At 33.9% G+C, this 17,997-nt stretch overlaps 2 protein-coding genes across 6 annotated transcripts in view; both read left to right on the forward strand.

Annotated features, from left to right (window-relative positions):
- Positions 1-9,534, forward strand: part of LOC113236430 (elongation of very long chain fatty acids protein 7-like) — a 149,504-nt gene extending 139,970 nt beyond the window's left edge. For 3 of the 4 annotated variants that reach the window (XM_026472485.1, XM_026472486.1, XM_026472487.1), the window contains 2 exons: positions 5,567-5,631; positions 8,668-9,534. In XM_026472485.1, the coding sequence (XP_026328270.1) occupies positions 5,567-5,631; positions 8,668-8,977 (375 nt within the window). In that variant the 3' untranslated portion in view covers positions 8,978-9,534. The remainder of the gene's footprint in view (positions 1-5,566; positions 5,632-8,667) is intronic. The other variant, XM_026472484.1, reaches the window with a different exon arrangement.
- A 5,641-nt stretch (positions 9,535-15,175) lies between these two features.
- Positions 15,176-17,997, forward strand: part of LOC113236747 — a 217,643-nt gene continuing 214,821 nt past the window's right edge. For both annotated transcript variants that reach the window (XM_026472913.1, XM_026472914.1), the window contains exon 1: positions 15,176-15,446. The gene's annotated coding sequence lies outside the window, so the exon portion shown is untranslated. The remainder of the gene's footprint in view (positions 15,447-17,997) is intronic.

Here is a 17,997-nt window from a genome sequence, read left to right on the forward strand (position 1 = left end):
ATTCGGCGTCCTCCAGCAAACCGTGTCAAGTAAGCTTAATTGATTGAGATTTTATTCTAAGTGATCGATCTTTGTATTAATAATTATAACAAACTTGAATCATTAATTTCAAATATTAAATTCTATTCACTTATCAGTTTTACGAATTGGATGATCTGACATTGCATCTTTATTGTATGTAGTGTCCATGTCTACGTAACATTTTTACATGCTTCATATACTACTAAAACCCAGTAGATTCTACGTTTCATTGTAGTTAGGTGAGAGCAAACAATTAGTCCAAGCTTTTTTACTGATATACGAACTATAAAGAAAACACAATTTAAACATTGCGACGGCTCAGTTTAAATATTATACTTGGCTCCATAACTCGCGCCTAGGTTTTAGGAGGTGAAGTGTATGGGGGGGGGGGGGGGGGGGAGAAAATTTGACACAGATGCGGCGCGGTGTGTCTTTAAACCGCTGAGCAATTTTCAGGTTTTCAAATAAATGTGAATTTAATAACCATAGAGCTCCAGTTGAAAGCCAAAATTTTGCAGGTTCTGTGTAGCATTTTAAGAGAAATAATTTCATATGAAAATTATGTACAAAGTTACATATTTTATTCTTAAATAACTTATTTTAGACATATGTCGTAGCCTGTTTTCGGGATTTTATATGATCAAGTAAAGTACATGCTATCGTGTAACGAATTAGCACATTCTTTAGAAAATATCCTTAGGTGTATCGTATATTTTTTGAGATCGTTATTTAATCGTAAATACCTAAACCATTTGATCCAGCAAAACAGTTTTTCCCGCTTCTCCTCCGGTGTTTTGCCTTAATTGACAACTCGACGTGAATACGATAATTGAACAATCTAATCAAACAATCCCTTTAACTAATAGTAACATTAAAATAGTATAAAATTTAAAAAAAAACACATATATAAAAAAAATCCCTTCCATTAACTTCCATTAGCAAACTAAAATTATCAAGTTTTCCTTCAATGTGAACGACTCGGCGATTTCGAAACACGCCGGAACGCAGTATCCTTTCGCCGCGTCCTATAAAAGCCTCCGCACATTTATAAATGCTAACCCGTATGTCCTTTCTAGTTATACATACATATGTTCGAGTCACGATTTCTGAAGATATTAGCACATTCTGGATAATGGTCTGTATGAAACACAGTATAATTTTTTCTAGCAGTTTACAAAAACTAAAGAAGATCTACTTGAAACATTATTACAAAAGGGATGTAGTTTCTCTGAAAACAATTAGATGTATGCGTTCCGCGAGCGCGTTTTGTATTGTCAACTTTATGTCTCATATGCCACGTGTACAGTGGCACTGCTCATCAGATCCTCTGAGTGGCAATGCAACTGTTATGAATAGGCGTGTCGGTTACCATCAGGCGCACGACATGTTCGATCACATGACATCATAAAAAAATATTTTCACTGTATTCTCTCGGATGCACAACGAGAAGTAAGCGAGCTTACAATTCCGGTACATCTCTCGACAATAGGGAGAGTGGGTGCTCACCTAAGAGAACCGGATGAAGCTTGTGTCAATGGGCTGATATGACTGATAAGGTCCCTGTGCAGGTTTAGTTGCACAAAATGACTGTCCCCTTTATAAAGAAAAAATAAGTAGCAAGACTGTATTCTCTCAGATTTCAGTGTGAAAAAGATGCGACAAAATTGTAACCGCTTTATTCACAACAAATAATAACGCTTAATAAAAAAAAATTATCACCTAAAAACCATTTGATACCCACAGAAATTATCATTTTTTATTAATTAGTTTAAGTTAATATTTTAAAATTGTTTGTTAGCATGCTTGACTGTGGAGACTTATTTGGGTTATCAACAATTTGACTGAATCTATTCTCCTTGATGTAAACGAGAACATTTAAATCTAAATTAATAAACTACGCGTGTAGACGATTGAATGAGTAGTAAATATGCATCGTAGAATGAATGATGCGTCGTGGCACCTGTGAATCGTGAATCATCAAACTAATTCACATTCTTTATTGGGGTTTGATCTACCCAACAATAAGAGCAACTTTTAGTACAGAGCATCGAATTGCGAAATAAATGACATAAATAGTAGCTTTTCCATGCTTCACTTTACGTCAGCCGAGAGACGACCACGCCATAAAGGCTGGTCTTGTGCTGCTCGCATTCTAGTGATTCCCGCAACCTTGGCCAGATCATGGTCCACCTTGTGGGTGGTCTGCCCACGAACGTCTTCTGGTACGCGGTCGCTACTCGAGAACCCTTTGGCCCCATCGGCTATCTGTTCTGCGAGCAATGTGTCTCGCCCACTGCCACTTACATTTTGCAATTCTTAATGCTACCTATTCGACCAATATTTGATAGACAGCTGTTCCATGTTTCAGTAAAAACAGTTTAAATAATAAAATCACTTTAAAAATTTTACCTTGTGCACTTGGTTGGAAACTGCTTCCTGTAGTTATATGGTTCACGTTTGTGTTTTCCATATCGCTGCATGACGCACGCCCAGATTCATATACGAGTTTGCGGACGCTAATGCTTAAAAAAATACATACATATAGCCGACCGATATCTTAAAATTTACGAAGGATAATAAATAGTTTATGTAAATCATATCGTTAGAAAGAAAAAATATTTAGAATAATAAAGAAACATTTGGCAATGCCGACTTGAATAATAATTTGGAATTTAAAGTATAGCACCAGACAGGAAAAATGCTAGGGAAATATTTCTATTGGCATTATCACGATCATCAACACATAAATGTCTCAGAACGGGTTTTAAGCCATTAATAATAAGCTTGGGTCGTCATCTGTGAGTTGGGTTTTGTAATACTTAAGAATAACAGACATGGCTTACTTTGTTCTTATTTTTTTATTATTATGTTGTTTTTTAAATTGTTTGTGGTTTACGTAATTGTACAAGTAAAATATCACGATTTTTTCTTCTATTCTAAGAAAACATTCGTTTGTTCTTATACGTTATTTAGTAAAGTCGCTGGCTCTACTAGCTCTTTGTGTAGAAGTTCATCCAGGGAAATACTGTCATCTTATCCATTTCTACCTCCAAGGTTCACATTACTGCATTCCTGTTTTGAATGGTAAGGGTGCTGAAGAAATTACAGTGGTATTTGCAAACTTATGTCTCAAGGTGATGGGCGCCGTGGCACTGCAACTGTTATGGGTAGGCGTGTCACTTTGCCCCAGTCGCACGACTTGTTCATAATTTCGCTTGGTTTCATGAAAAAAAATGCAAAACGTGTCAATAACCGACTAAATTCGATCCGGATTTTTACAATATTCGTAAATAACATTTGATACCTGGTTCATGGCTGTCATATTAAACCAGTCTGATCAAATAGTTTACAAGTACCTTAATTATGTATAAATAAAAGCGGCTCCAACTAAAATCCAACGATACAGCACCTGAGCTGTGACATATGCTGAGTTGGATCCGTTTCAGACATTTCAGCTTGTAATTGTAATCATTAGTTTCTTCTGTATAAAGCCTTACTAAGATGAATAAACGTTTCTTTCTTTCTTTCTTTCTAAACAATAGAACACGAACTCGCTGTTCATAAGTACCATCACTTTACAGCCCGTCAGACCTGCATAGCAAACTGACACCAAAAAAGTCCGTACAATAGCAACTTATTTACATGTTAAAGTTACCACTTATGAATTAGCAACAAGAACGGGCTAAGCTATTTAAATATTTTATTTAAAAAAATATTTAAAATCCGGTCAGGTGATATAACAAGAAAAGTTTTGTTTTCTTACTTCGTCATTTAACCGGATCTACATATACAGAGATAATAAAATTATGATTCCGTTATTTTTAGCAATGACGAAATAGGTATCACCTGGTTTTGAAATCTTTCAATAACATTGTGAATTAACTTGTTACTGACATTTCTTTATTGTAAAACGTAAATTATATGTGTTACTTTATTACTCAAATACTATGATTATGGTTCGCCAATGTAAATTAGGGCTGGAAATACGTTGCGTTTTCCAGGTCCCTACGGCTGCATATACTTATGACTTCCCAGGGAAGTCAGCTTAGTGAACGAGCAGTAGCTTAAAAGTGACGTTTTCAAGTGTAAATTTATTTTACCTATGAAATTAATGATTCTCTGACTTTGACTTTTTAAATCTAAATACGTGTTCAGTAGCACCTCTCCCAACCCTTGGACAAAATGTGAAGTCCCTAAACCCGCATTGGTCTAGCAAGGCGTATTATAACTTTAATTTTCTCCTTAGAAAAGATCCGTGGCCAGCAGCAGAACATATAGTGTGATAATGTTGTAGCATGAGATCTCATGACCCAAGGTTGGCAAAGTAATTGCGACATTACGTGTACTTCCTTAGTGTCGCAAATGTACATTCGCGGTGGAAATCAGCTTCCATCAGGTCATCAATGTAGGCACTTACATGTTTGTTTACTATGAAATAATTCATTCTAGATGTAAAATCTTACTACATTCAGTCATTATTACATTGTAATTAAACTTGACATCATTAACATTTATATTAGTAATTTACCTTTTCCGCGAATCTTCAAACCGCTCATGCAATCTATGGTTGTAATACTTTGTTCTACATAATTATTTAACGTTTCAAAGACGTATTTTATGACTAAATAGGTAAATCTTCATTTAATATCCTCAAAGAGTATTAAACTTAATGATTTATGGACAGTACTTAAGGCGAGTTACCAGAGACTGTTTCGCTAAGTCAAGGTTTAGGCTAGGTTAAGGTGGTTTAGGAATTTATTTTAATAGTTAAAACAATAACCGACAATTGATTACAAACTAACAAATCAAAAGGAATACCATTGAGAAACCCCCGATTTGTTATCTTTACAACGACTTTATTTGTAAGTCAATGACGACAGTTGTAATTTTTGTAACTGTAAAAAAATATTAATTTCAACATTCCTAAAATGTTGTTTACATGGTTTGGCATTTCTTTTTATATATTTTTGTACTTATGTTTAGTGTCTCAAATTTTCGAGATTCAATACTTATTTTTTATTTTATCCAAGTGTCACCATCTACACTTTTAAATATGTACTAAAGTTCATTTGTATTAATTGCTACTCCAAGATGTCTTTTATCATAATCGCACTGTTAATACAATAGTGTATTAACTCAAAAAGAGGACTATTCAGAATCGATGAAAAACGAATAGCTTCCCGCAAAAAATCAATAAAATTTATGTATATGTTATAGTGTATTACAGACACTTAAAAAAATGTCTCAAATCTATTTAAAAATAAAATAGAAACAACAAACAAAAATTTCATATTTTTGAAAAAGGGTTATTTTGGCTATTTGGCTAGAACTAACTCACATAAAGTGTGTCTCATTTTGAGTTAAGTAGATATCTTTTGATTGTCTCTTACAATATTCTAACGACGGTTATTTTGACGTGTAGAGAATCAAATTTTACGTTCAGTAATAATATAATATTAAATTTCACATATTTTGAGTTACGACACTATTGTAATAGCAGTGCTATATAATCGTATTTCTAAAAACAATGCTTTGTTTTTTCCAGATCCAGTTCTTTATGGTGCTCTTCCACTCTATCAGTGCCCTGGTCTACGACTGCGGTTATCCGAAGTAAGCATTTATTTTATACTATATTCATTGCCAATTTTTTTACATGCCTATTATTGCATATAGAACTTTTAGGTTTTCGCGATGGTTTGACTTTTTCGGTTCAAAATCACGTATATTTGTTTTTTCAAACAAACCGATGTTTCGGGCCCTGTACTGGCATATGGTCACGGATAACATTATGAAATGACAGGAAATGAAAGAATTTCTTTCAGACAGTAGGTATAGTTACATGTCCATATAGTGCAAGTAGAATGCAAAGTGTTCATTTTCATGGACAAAGATGGACATCCAATACTTAAGGAATGGGCTGTCGATCCTCTCTGCAACCACCTTAAGAACACTGTTGGTACTGCTTCTCACTCTGGTCGTAGTTGAATTGGACACGCAAGGCACTGTAGGCTTTTATAGTGTAATTGCTCCAAAGGTTGTTTTTATTATAGTTATTTTTTCATTACTTAAATACAATTATTAAATTTCATTTAAATGAAAATCGAATTTTCAGAGCTATTTATTCTAGATTTACAACGATTTTATTCTCGTTTACTTGGGTTATTATATTTATAATCTACAATTTACAGAACATTATTATACAGAAATAAGAAAATTAATGTTAGGTTAATAAATAATTGAAACCAGTTATAAAATCCATGTACACAAGATTTGTGCGCTCGGGAATAGGAGTATATATATATATATATATATATACTCCTATTGACGACATGTGTATATATATATATATATATATATATATATACATGTCGTCACTTTCTCAAATCGCGCAGCCAGGTCGAATGTCACAATTTTGTGAAATGGTTTCACTTTTTCATCTTTTCGCTCCAAAAGAAGCAAATAATTTGACATTTATTGATATGTCCTTACAATATTATACAGAATTTCGTTCCGATTTAATTGACAGTTATTGTGAAAGTGGAACAGCAAATATAACCATACCTGAAATCGGTTCACCTTCACGTGTAAATAGGAATTGCAATCATGACCTTGTTTAGCTTGGCCAAGGTCTTCATCACCAAACATCCTATTAACGTTGTTCCGTTCTGTAGATGTCATTGTTATGACTTTTGAAAATAACTAAATAGTAGATTTACTGAACTTAGCAAAATTTCGATTGTAATTTAAATATTTTTTTTATTTCCGTTATCTTTACTTTAAAAACTGAACTTTCCCCGTATAGATTTTTAGTAGCAGTAGAGCTCCTTGTGAAAAGGTTCGTCCAGGGAAGTACTGCCACCTTACCTATTTCTACCGCCAAGCAGTAATGGTCACATTACTGTGTTCCGGTTGTGAAGGGTAAGGGCGCTGGTGAAATTACAGGCACATGAGACTTGTCAACTTATGTCTTAGGGTGACGGGCGCAGAGGCAGTGCCCCCAAGATCTTTGTAATTTAAAGCTCTTGGTGGCACTACAATTGTTATGGGCATGCGTGTAGCTTACCACCAGGCTCACGACTTGTTCGTCCCGTCACTTGGTATTATAAAAAAAAAAAAGATGCCAATTGAAATGCTTGCAACTAATCCATATGTTGAGTATTCTAGAAAACGATTAAAGAATGCGTTAAGGAAACGGACACGGTTTATTTATGTACCTGCACTATATATTATAACTTCCCTCATTTCAAAGCCGAAAAGGCGAATTGATTCATTATTCTTACGTGCGGCATACTATAAGTTTCCGGAATGAATAAGAAAAAAATACTATAAATTGTCAGAAATTAATTTATTGTTTCTCAAAATGTCCTCCGTTAGCGTTAATACACTTTTTCATACGAACGTGCCAATTTTGAAAACATTTATGCCACTCCTCCGTGACAATCTCTGAAATATATTTTTCATACTCTTCGACAGCCTCTTCAGGTGATGAAAATCGTTGACCGCGTAACTGGTTCTTAATTTTTGGTAATATAAAAAAAGTCACAAGCTACCAGGTCGGGACTGTATGCTGGATGGCTCATAAGGTCAATGTTGTTCACCTTCAAAAATTCATTTATCTGTCTGGCCATGTGAGAACTGGCATTATCGTGGCAAGATGATGCGGCGTTTACGGTTATTTTCACGGAGTTTGTCAATAACTTCCGGCAAACAAATGGTCGTGTAGCAATTACTATTCACGGTACAATAATTCTCCAAAGCAATAATAGCCTCGTGTCCAGTTTTATCAAAAAAAGAAGCAATCATCCGCTTAGAGGCACTTTGCACGCGCGCCACTTTGGTTGGTTTCGGCTCATCTCAAAAGACCCATACCCTCGATTGCTGCTTTGTTTTGGGATCGTAACTATAAATCCATCTTTCGTCACCTGTTTCTATGTCCCAAACCAAATTTGACGCCCCTTTGTTGAATCTGGTAAGCTTGGCGTTGCACCAAGTGACGCGATCCGTTTTTTTGAGACTTAGTCAAATCGTGTGGGATCTACTGAGAACACAGCTTTTTTACACCCAAATGTTTGTGTTGTATGTATTGACTCATGCCTATGCCTAAAGATGCCCGAATCTCATGGTATGTCACATGCCTGTCTGTTTTGATCATACGGCGCACAGCATCGATGTTTTTGTTGTTCACAGCAGTGGACGGGCGACCATCACGAAATTCGTCACTGAGATTCACACGACCACGTTTGAATTCTGCAAACCAGCTATAAATAGTCGTCTTGCATGGGTCTTCATCGCCAAAAGCAGTTTGACGCCGAGCAAAGTTCCGCTTAGCTGTTACATTACACTTAAAGTCGTAGAAAATCATACTACGACAATGTTCATGAGTTAAATCCATGGTGATGTAGACAACCAATTTCTAAAATGACGCCACAATGTAAAAACAAGTGACAGTCAGATGAAACAAACTGTATTCCACAGCCAAAGAGTTCCATTTTCAATGTTGTAATTACTTTTTAAATATAGTTTATGTAAGTGGCCAGTTCCGGAAACTTATAGTGCGCCCTATGTATAAAGATCTTCGTCTAGCAGTTCTGTGTTACAGATTTTGGTGTGACGTTTGATGAAGTAAACATTTTGTTTCTGTTTCAGGATTATTGCTTCGGGTCTCATCCTCCACTCAACGATCTTCATCGTTCTCTTCATGAACTTCTACATTCAAGCTTATAAACCAAAACCTAAGAAACCTATGGTTGAAACTACAAACAATAACAACAACGAAGATCTACCTAACGGCCACGCTAAAACCAATGGTTATGTTGCTAATGGTGACGTCACGAAGAATGGAGATATCAAAGCCAATGGTGACATCGCTAATGGAGATGTTAAGTCTAATAGTCACATTAAGAATGGTTACACGAATGGCTACGCGAATGGAATAATTAAAGAGAAAACGCAATAGTGAATTTTCGGCTTTTGATAGATTATTCCGTTTTTAAGGTCTATTGTATGGAGAGGTTTGATTATGAGAAATTAAGTTGTTAACGGTTTCGTCTACAGTCTTAATTGTGCACTGTTAAATTGTCTGTGCAATATTGAGAAACAAATCATCTTACGCTAAATTACTCCAAAATGTTTATAATTTATGAAAATTTCTACATTTTCACAAATTTTAAAATCGTACTCCAGTGTTTTTAATTGTTGCTTTCCACTGTTAGCTGTTTTTGGCTATAATGCATAAGTTAATATTAATAATGTCGAGTACATGGGTTACTTTCTAACATTCCTTGGACTTTGTTCCTGTTCTCTTTTGTTAATTCTTAGTCTTTTATAGTGATTTGAAGACTATTTCTAAATTTCTTTAATTTGGATATTTTGTTTTTGAACTACCTCAGTTTTCATTCCTTATCTACTAAGACGACTATCCGTCCATTTTAAGCTTTATTTAGTAGTAGATAATGAGTAATATTGTAAATACATGAGAGAAGTTAAATTATTTTTATTTTTATTATGACGTATAAAAATGATAATTGTTTCTTTTACGCACGTTTAGAATTCTAAAATAATCTGACAGGTCCAAGAAATATTGATTGCTTTTCATTTAATGATAAATGAAAAAAGACACTATAGTTTTTAGACCAATCAAATTATTAAGTTTAACTTATAAATGTGTGATATGGAATTTGAACGTTATAATTCCGTGTAAAAGGGCGATTTCGGAAAATCTGTTCGCCGTGCTAGGTAATTAATCATTTTGTGGAGGGCAGTTTTGGGTGTTTTAAATAAATATTTTCTATGAAAACCAGAATTATTTAAGATGGTCGGCGGTTAGGTGTTTTCAAAAACGAAAGTACAACTTGAGATCTACGTTTATGGATATTTGCCGTTGTGACACTTGTGCATCAATTGTGATTGCTATTGTCAACATCCTAAAAATGAAAATTCCACGGTATCAAAAAATTGCATAAAGTCAAAGAACTAGTTGCTTAAGACAGGACTTCACTCCTGTGTCGGACCAAGGCTAGTTTTAGAGTAGAGCAAGATCCAAATATGGCGACCCCCTTGCTTGCCCTTAATATAAGAAGTGTGAAACCAGTCTTGCGTGCAATAACTTGGAAGGCTCGACAACATCTTGTAAAATTTCTGTACTGCCTTATATAATGAGGTCATTTAAAAACTAGCCTCACACACGCAAGAAAAATATCGAAAAGCTAAGATTTTTTTCCTTTATATTTCTTTACCACCGAGGCGCCCCCTAGGGTTTGGCGCCTGGAACGGCTGCCGCGTCCGCCCTATGATAGCGCCTGCCCTGCATCAGACTGTCCCAAGTACTCTAAAAAAACATTAAGCAACGTAACATAACGTACAGCTTTTTCTTGTTAAACCCAGAAACCTAGTTGGAGATAAAAAATTACAATAAAATTTTTGATGATAAAACTTTATATTTCTGTGTGATATTGAATTAATACACTTATTGACTTTTTTACCCTTGAGATTAAATTACGAAGATAGGAATTGTACGATTTAATTTTTAATAAACATTTTCTTCATTAATATAATTAAATATTACGAGATATTGTATAGCTCTCGGTGGAATAATGTAAAAAATGCCAATGTTTCGTAAACATACCAGTCAGTTTTAGCAAAATTTTTGTATTTTTTGTATAAATAGGTTTTGTATACAGTGTTTCATAGACTGTAAGTAGATATAAGTGTATAATTATATAATTGTATATCTACCTTTTTATACATATTATGGAAATAAAAATATTATTTTTAACAGAATTTTTAAGAACCAATAAAAGGGACATAGTACATGAGCGTTTTTTTTATTGAACAACACTGCATAGAAATAATTTACATTTTTATAACATGAAAATTGAGGGGTATGAATGGAAAGGTATGACGCACAAAAGTGCGTCAAAATCTCAATACAGATTGCTAAAAAAATTGATCTCAAAAGTCATTCATCCCCAACAAAAGAGAATCATCAAAATCGGTTCACAAAGAAGTTATGGCGTAACATACATACAAAAAGCAGTAGAATTAAGAACCCTCTCCTTTTTTGAAGTCGGTTAAAAGCGAAGTGCATAGAAAACTACAATCTTTACCTAAATCTATAGGAGACATTCGTGATAGTATACAGGTTTATTTATAAAACACTAACAACCTCACAGAACCATGTTACAAACATCATGAACAACAACTTTTGTTCTATGGCTTTTTACAAAATATAATAAACTGAACTGTTATTGGCAACTATAGTTGCCAATGACGTTGTTGCACCAAACTATGGTTGCCAAACAAAAACAACACGCCGCTGCCATTGATTTACAATTATATGGACGTCGGGTCCGCGCTAAAAAGTGTCCGAACTTATGGGGCCTTGTGATTGTTTTTTAAGAAAAAAACCTATTCATTATTAAAAGACTTTTTGGAGTAAAATATCACTCAAACACATAACTGTATTCAATATAGGTTGTATTAAAACCTTTTTTAGGTCGTTATATTGCGAATTTTGGTAGGATTCGTAAATTTTCTTCCTCGCGACCTGTGTTTTTTCACGCCATTTTCGCAAATTCTCCGCGAATTCCGCCACTAAGCGGGATTGTTTTTAATTTATTTTAAAAATAGTAAAAATCTATTTTGCATATAACTCTAGTGTTAATTGATAGGTATTTAGATGCTCGTCACTTTTAAATATGTTTTGTTTCTTAACAAAATGAATATACAAAGTGGTTAAGAATTAAATCGTAAAACACTATGAAAGTTTCTCAGAAGTGTTCTGAGTACTCGGAAGTTAGCAAATAAAGTCGTTGTATTACAATCATAACTGTAGTCTAAACAAAAGCTACTTAAGTGCTCTTATCACTCATGTTATTTTTTTTTTGTGTAGCTTAATTGGTTCCCGAGTTTCAAGTGTTTATATTACACGCGCCTTATCGCGGCTTCTAATGTAAACAATAAAAAAAACGGAGGACGCGGCGTGACGACGTAAGCTCACGCCTGAGCGTACAAGTGGATAAAGTTATCTTATGTTTCGGACGTGTTGCAACTTCTATGGTCTCAAAGGGACTTCGTACGTCTGAAATTTCGAGACAAATAAAATATGTTTTGCACTTCTCATGCTCTTAAAATTCGTATTTATGCTGAGTGTAGGTTGCATAAAATAGGATTTTATGCTCTAGTGCATAAAATAAAATCGTCGTTTAGGACCAAGGCAGTGACGCCTACTACTACGCCTAGAACTTTATAAAATAAAGTTTTACTTTTATTTTTTTAATCCGTATTATATGTCTAATTGTTGTAATTTTACATTCAATTTTAATTAAATACTCGTCTCGGGTAAAATGACGCGTTTTATGCACTTATAGTGCAATCTACTATATCCACACACATATCATAAGCCCTCTATGATGTGTTCAAAAACCGCAAATTACGACCGGCATGAAGGTAAACTGTCTTGTTAGAACAAATTTCTTATCTGTGAAAATGTTATTATTGCTTCTTATCTAACATCCAATTCGATTTTATTATTACATTCAAATTTCGAACATCTCTGAAAAACAAAACAATTTGATTGGACCTCAATCCTAATATCAATCGAGATGAAGTTTATTCGAAATAAAATGTCAATAGCAAGCAATTTTGACAATTTCGCACGTTACTTGATATCGAAAGATATGATAGTTAGGGCCGATTCTAGTTTGTCTATAAATTTTAAATAAAAACTACGTTTGTGAAAAGTTACTACGTGAGATAAGTTTTTATTTGCCGCCATTTCACCAGTCGTAACACGCGGTTCTTGAACACATCACAGAGAGCTTATAATATTGTGTAGATAAGTCATGTAGATAAATCGTTTATGTAACTGTACGTAATTAGGTATTAAAACACTCGTAAGATGTTTTTATAGCTAGTTCGTACCGTGGCTTGGTTGGCATGGCGACTGGCACGGTTTGCTGGAGGACGTTAGTTCTAATCACACTGGATCGAAAGATTTGTATTAATAATTATAACAAACTATAGTGGAGTAATTTCACAAAAATAATTAAATATCATGGTAGTCAAACATCGTGACAATTATTGAATTGTCACGATGTTTGACTACTTTTGAAAAAAAATGTAAAAAGTTATCATCTTTGAACTATGGGTACTAAGCACTAAAGGACAACATTTCTAAATTGGTTCCGGTCCGACTATTTTGGGCAGTGCAACCATAGAACGCAACCGAGGCAAATTTCGTTAGTTGCTCAAAGTATACGAAATTCCTTAATTGAGATTAGGTAACTTGTGGATGGTTTTTTGTAATGTGTTTTAATTTTGATTTTTTTTGTAGAAAGAAATTTCAGTGTCAGTAGTGTGATTTATCAATAATTGAATTTAACTTACACAGTCACAGTAGGAAAGAATAGAAGCTAATTGTATCATTTGTCGCAATAAAATAAATGTGTTTGTGTATTACATCAATTTCAATTGGCCATTTGGTGTTAATAATAAAATAACTTCAAACAGATTTATTGTCTATTGAGATCGCATCGCAAGAAATAATAAAAAACAAAGACCAAAAACACATTGTGGCAATATCATTGTGGTGAATTTTTGCTATATTTAAGACTTATAGCTTCATTATGAGGTTTATTCTATCAGTTCGTAGGTCTATGATCAGTTCAAATTTTCAACTCTAAAGCAGCTAGAGTAGTGGCGATTAAATAGAAATATGCGTCATATGATGAATGCTAAAAAACGAAAAACGAAAATTAATATTAGTCGAGTTAGTGCGTTTTTCACTGAGGTTTAGTTTATTAGTGTTATTCTCATTTGTTTTTGAAAGTGTTGTCATAGTTAAGTTAGTGCAGACAAAGAATGGTTAATAAGCCCAATTTTCATTGTGACTACATTGCATAATTTTGCAATTGTGTCCATTAAAACTGGTGTTCAGTTGAAAAATTTAATTCGACGTGGAACGCCATCTATTAGCGTTCAAGCAAACTACTAAGAAACATGCTTTACGTATTACATGTTGGATAGAGTTGGAAGAGTAGCTATGCTGCCGTTACTGTACATCACTGTTTAGATGTCGGTAATTTAGATTTTTTTTTCCGACAATAGAACTTTTAATGGAACTAAAGTGAAAGACATTGTAAAAATATGACCCATATCCTAAATGCTAAATATTATTTTTATAAGTATCTAATTACATTACTTTCTTCGGCTGTACCTAAATTAGAGCGTTTTTTTACGATGGGTGCATCCCCAGTTGTAATTTTTTGATAATTTGCCGTATACCCAAATAATTGTCGTTGCTTGACTTATTTATTATACAATAAAATCGTCTGTAATAAAATACAAAAATGTCCCGTTGAAAATTAAACACCAATAAACCGGGATGTCGTAAAAAATTACACCCCCGTTAATACATCATTAGGGAGCCAATCGGCACGAACTAATTGAAACAAAAGTCCGAGCTTTAAAATTTAACGGTCTGCCGATAACTTGCAAGACCCTCGCTAAGCCTTAATTATCGCAGCAAAATGTCAATAAACCTGACGTTCGTTTTTTCTCCCCTTTCTAATTTGTTAGCCCTAAAATCGCAGCCCTACATTTCGTATGAAGAACCATTTTAAAATGAACCCTTACATTTAATTAACAGCTCCAGAATTCAAACATTCCTTGATGTTTGTAGACCTCTTTTCATACTGGACGCTTAACCCTGCTGTGAGAAGGGTAACACGGGGTTGTACACGCACTGTATTGCCAGTATTTACACCCAGGAAAAGATAGGTGGCGTTGGTTTCTTCGAGGCGTTCCTTTTTACGCACAATCTAGAATGATTTTTTTAATTTGTTTTGTAACTTCGTAAATTGTTTTTATTTTTTTAACCGTCTAGTAAGGTATTTTGGGTCCTAATTATATGGACTCCTATTTCAACTCTTATTACTGACATCGACTCCCTGCACCATACCATACCACTCGCACTCAAATGCAAATAAAGTTACAATAACCCATCATGTTGGCATTGCTTAGTAAGACTTACCGGTTTACTTAAGTTTGAATCAATAACATACAGCTTAAAATGGAACGCAAACTGTATTAAGTCAACGCAGCCGGCTGAACAAAAAAGCGCTCTCGCCCGGGGTATATCAGTTTAGTCGACACCGCGCACCGAACGCGCCGCACCGTGTCTCCGCGCCGCTCTCACACAAAATACAACAAAATAACCCACAATACCACAACCAATAACCATTCAAATGCCATTTAAACAAGTGCACGAGTGCCTCGAACAGTGTTTTCATTTACAAACCAGTGAATAAACAGTGCAAGTGGTAATGACAGGCGAGCTTTCTAAGCAGCGTCCTAGCTCTGTGAATAATGATATGAAACAATATTTTGTACACCGATAAATAGGGTGTAACAGTGCACTTTAATCGGTAACGTGTTGTCAACATTAGGAATTATATAGTTGATTATTTTTCAGAGGATTTGTTAGGAAATCTGCCGCAATAGGGTGGGAAACCTATAGAATATGCTAATCAGAAGGTTTCTTTTGACCCGCACACAAAAAAACTCTGCACTAGACACTGCAGTGCGATTTGTGTTGCAAATTTTTCGACTTATTATACTTTCGTTCCGGACTTTTTTATTGTTCCGATAACTGTGTATTTAACCCTATATTTTCCGTCAGCTTTACTACTCTAGATACTTGTCCAAGCCGTAATAATAATTCAATACGCTAAAACTTAATCAAACACTTGTTTCTTTAGAAATTCCAGTCTCAATGCGCTGTCTGTTATTTCTTATAATAAATCTTTACGGTATAGCTTTGTTTCAATCCTTTGTTGTTAGTTTATTATAGCATCCTAAAACCTCAACTTAAACATTTTCAAACAAATCGATTCTTCAATCAACTTTGGAATAACAATCATCGAGAGCACGTCAATATGAATGTAAAATGCTATTTCCTTTGTGCAGATGAAGCTGTTTGTGCTAATTTCCTGTGCTATGCTAGATTCTGAATAACTGTCTGCATTTTCGTTGGACCGTAGATTAAGTTCATATAACCAAGATGAATAAGTAACACAAACGGAAAACAGAAGAAAGTTAAGATCGCGATATTAATAATATCATTGTTTGTAGACCATTGCATAGAACAAAAGGATATTAATACGTTTTTAAGTTCATAATTCTTATAATAAACATTTTGGTCCAATAAATTAAGTATACAATAAAGGGATTTAAAGAAAATAACAACATTCAATATAACAACTCTAATGCGTAAGAAATATAATTGAATAGGTTTACTCTTGTAAAGGATGACGAAGACGAACTGTAATTCTAGTTCAAAATCAAAACATTCAAAAAGAATCTTCATATGAAATTATCTTCAATGTCTAATTAACCTTTCTCAAGCTATAGAAGTTTCTTCAACAATAAGAATGAAACATTAATCACAATACAAAAAAGACTTAAATAATCAGCTGGAGCAATTGTTAAGATACATTTGAATAAGGAAGAACAGTTTAAACATAATATGAAACATAGTTAAGTCAATATGTCTTAAGTTAACGTACACGGAGTTCATTTCAAGGTACAAAATCTGAGATGTTTGTATATATAATAGTAATAAATAAGCAAGATTTGTAGTGACGCAAATGACTAAACTGTTTATCTATCACTCAATGGAAGGAATCATGAAATTGTAACATTATAAAGATTGCAGATATATACGTGCTATAAGAATGATTTCAAACAACAGACAAAACATTTACAGCTTATGATTTTTAGACCAATGCATAAATTGAACATAATATGTCATCTACTATAAAATAAATTAGTCTTAATGCCAATGGTGAAGTTTCAAAAGATTCCATTATTAAAACGTACTTTACAAGCGTAAAAATAGATCGTTCCATAAAATAATAATTCTAAAAGGAAACCAATACAGCCGACAGACCGGCTGAGCTAAAAGAAATAAAAGTGGTATGTGAACGAAACAGATATAAAAAAACCATCCCATCTACGACTTACGGAAGTTATCAACAATTCGACTGGTTCTTTGATATCTATAGCATTATAAGGTATGCTTGAAGAATGTAATAAATAACGAAATGTAATTAGGTATTTGTTTATCATTCAACACATTGCTACCTAAATTTTCATTAGATAGATGTTTACTTAACTAGTTCAGTGGTAATCAATTATGCACGTTTTGACAATTGTAATGATAATATTTGCATTACCAGAAAATTGAAAATTAAATTACTTCTATTATGCATATTTCGCATTATATATATATTTAAATTGAATTAATCTACGGTAATATATCAACAGCATAGGTATTGTATTACTAATAGAATAATTAAGCCACGGATCGACTACTCAAGCGACATAAGTAGACCAGTTTTTATCAACGATACAAATGCGTTAACTACAAGTTGTAGATTTTGTAGTCTAGTACTTTGATTTCTTCGAAGCTTTCGACTAAGTGCGCTTTAACTGAGTAGTGCCTCGATTACATAGCAACTATAAAATAGTACTGAGTTTAGATGAAATATGGCGCAACTGCAATGAGTATACAGTACATACAGTAGTTGATGTGCTGTTAATGAGAACACACCCTAAGATGAAAGTGAAATGAAGAGAACGATTGATATTCTAATGTTAATCGTCTTTCTGTCATTTGGTGAAAATGTGGAGGAAATGCAATTTATTCAACTATCATTTTTGGACTTGTTGCTGCTATAAATAATACATAAATTTTTCACCAAATGAGATTAAAAAATTACAATTTTGTATTAGAAGGTGATCACTTTATTGTAAAAAAAAAAACAATCGAAAAATGTTGTACTCAAGCGAACTTCCCCAGAAATAGTCCAATTTGCTGAAAAGACTATTCCAAAAATACAATACCCTGGAGCGATTCCATTTACTTCCATTATCTATTTCCCAGTACCCTAAACAGGTGTGCGACCAAGCGAAAAA

Source organism: Hyposmocoma kahamanoa, unplaced genomic scaffold (genome assembly GCF_003589595.1).
Source record: "Hyposmocoma kahamanoa isolate Upper Pololo Valley unplaced genomic scaffold, ASM358959v1 92, whole genome shotgun sequence".
NCBI lineage: Eukaryota > Metazoa > Arthropoda > Insecta > Lepidoptera > Cosmopterigidae > Hyposmocoma > Hyposmocoma kahamanoa.